Source organism: Alosa sapidissima, chromosome 11 (genome assembly GCF_018492685.1).
Source record: "Alosa sapidissima isolate fAloSap1 chromosome 11, fAloSap1.pri, whole genome shotgun sequence".
In the NCBI taxonomy this organism is placed as follows: Eukaryota; Metazoa; Chordata; class Actinopteri; order Clupeiformes; family Clupeidae; genus Alosa; species Alosa sapidissima.
In genome coordinates, this window is record NC_055967.1 from 36,126,680 (window position 1) to 36,129,179 (window position 2,500).

General features: G+C 44.8%; 1 protein-coding gene across 4 annotated transcripts in view; it reads right to left on the bottom strand.

The window, feature by feature from the left end:
• Positions 1 to 2,500, bottom strand: part of LOC121723519 (anoctamin-2) — a 47,425-nt gene that overhangs the window by 9,238 nt on the left and 35,687 nt on the right. For all 4 annotated transcript variants that reach the window (XM_042109267.1, XM_042109268.1, XM_042109266.1 and 1 more), the window contains 4 exons: positions 2,482 to 2,500; positions 1,879 to 2,080; positions 1,577 to 1,688; positions 1,139 to 1,196 (listed from right to left, as the gene is read on the bottom strand). The exon at positions 2,482 to 2,500 is cut by the window's right edge and continues 56 nt beyond it. In XM_042109267.1, the coding sequence (XP_041965201.1) occupies positions 1,139 to 1,196; positions 1,577 to 1,688; positions 1,879 to 2,080; positions 2,482 to 2,500 (391 nt within the window). The remainder of the gene's footprint in view (positions 1 to 1,138; positions 1,197 to 1,576; positions 1,689 to 1,878; positions 2,081 to 2,481) is intronic.

The window sequence follows — 2,500 nt, forward strand, 5'->3', positions numbered from 1 at the left end:
CTACACATACACACACACACACACACACACACACATACACACAAATATGTGCACACACACACACACACACACACAGACACACACACAAATATACACAGACACACTGGTAAGCCCTCTGCCCTGGCTTATCAGCCGAGGCTAAGCTGACCCATCTAAACCAATCAGAGTGATTTTCTGAATAGGGCAATCAATGTAAACTCCGTCTCTCCTCCCCACACACACACGCTACCATCAGCACTGCCGTCTCTCCTCCCCACACACACACTACCATCCCACCTGCTCAGCACTGCCGTCCGACTCCTGCCACAGACGCACTGTGGGCCTAATGTCACGTGGGACGCTATGCGCACTGTGGGCCTAATGTCATGTTGGACGCTATGCGCACTGTGGGCCTAATGTCATGTGGGATGCTATACGCACTGTGGGCCTAATGTCATGTGGGACGCTATACGCACTGTGGGCCTAATGTCATGGGTGATGCTATATATGCACTGTAGGCCTAATGTCATGGGTGATGCTATACTATCTGCCCACATTGTTATATTGATTGTATTATTGATATGTTGATTGATGATCGATGAATTATCTAAATGTCCCCTAGTTTCCTGTAATTTTTGCCTCTACATGAAACTTTGTCTGTATCCATTCAAACTGAATATATGCAATGCATAAAAATATAACTGTACACTAATCCATAGTTGTAGCCTGGTTATGGTGTAGTTACCAAAATGGACTCTAAGTCACTAGAATCTTCCATGTTGCATTTATCGTCCCCTCTAAAGGGTTATGTACTGTATGTTGTGTATAATATTAGCATTGTATGTTGTGTATAATGTTAGCATTGTATGTTGTGTATAGTGTTAGCATTGTATGTTCTGTATAAGGTCAGCATTGTATGTTGTGTATAATGTCAACATTGTATGTTGTGTATAATGTTAGCATTGTATGTTGTGTATAACGTTAGCATTGTACTGTATGTTGTGTATAATGTTAGCATTGTATGTTGTGTACAACGCTAGCATTGTATGTTGTGTATAACGCTAGCATTGTATGTTGTCTATAACGTTAGCATTGTATGTTGTCTATAACCTTAGCATTGTATGTTGTGTATAATGTTAGCTTTGGGGCTATTACTCACCTCCTCCATACGGAAGTCTTTGAATACGTAAACATAATCTCCTGGTCGACCAGCAAACCTGAAGCATTGCAAAACAAAAGAGAAATCTCAGAGAAAATGAAAATGACACAATTGAAAAAAGTAGAGATACATTCTGACCCTGTGGATGGATAGGCAGGTGATCTGATGCTTAAGAGCCAAAGGTTACAGAGGGGGGTGGGGTATGTGTGTGTAGGTAGTAGGTTAGTTATGATGCTGACCTGCCCTTGAGAGAGAGAAGGGGTGTGTGTGTGTGTAGGTATTGGGTTAGTTATGATGCTGACCTGCCCTTGAAGAAGGCCAGAGAGAGAGAGAGGGTGTGTGTGTGTGTGTGTGTGTGCGTGTGTGTGTGCGTGCGTGCGTGCGTGTGTGTGTGTGTGTGTGTGTGTGTGTCGGTAGTAGGCTAGTGATGATGCTGACCTGCCCTTGAAGAAGGCCACATAAAAGACAGGGGCGAAGGCGTTCATACTCTTGAGCAGGAAAGCCTTCAGGATGAGGTGCTCCTCAAACGCCGCCTCAGTCTTTGGGATCTCTGAGAAACAGAAACACGCACGTCGCCAGAATCTCCATCAATGCAAATATCCCTCTGAACATGTAATGGGTATATTCAGTAATGTCCATAAATAACTGCTAATGAATAACAGGAAATATTGTCCTTCTATCTCTCTCTCTCTCTCTCTCTCTCTCTCTCTCTCTCTCACACACACACACACATACTGTACCCAGCTCAGTGATCCAGGTTGCGATGGCTCCATAGATCTCATCCAGTACGAGAACTATGAGGAGGTTAATGACCACGGCTGTGGTCGTCACGGTGACACGGACATTGGCCTTGGCTTCTGGGTCAGGATTCATGGACATCACGGCAAACACACACACCCGGTACAAGATCACTCCCGTCACGGCGGAAAACGTCACCCCAATCTGGAGAACACACATACACACACACACACAAACACACACACATAATCTTAGGAGAACCCAGGGAGCAGGTGCATCAGGAACACATGAGTGCTAACTAAGCATGTACACAACATTCTACACACACACACACACACACACGCACACACACACACACACACACACACACACACACACACACACACACACACATGCATAACATACAAACTGTCACTGGCAAAAACACACACAGGCACACAGACACACACACACACACACACACACACACACACACACACACACACACACACACACACACACACACACACACCTACACACACACAGACACATACACTGGCACACAGAAAAGTCAATCAACACAAACACAAACTCAGAGAAACACATGAGGAGTCAAAGATACCCACCATGAGCAGAATAGAGGAA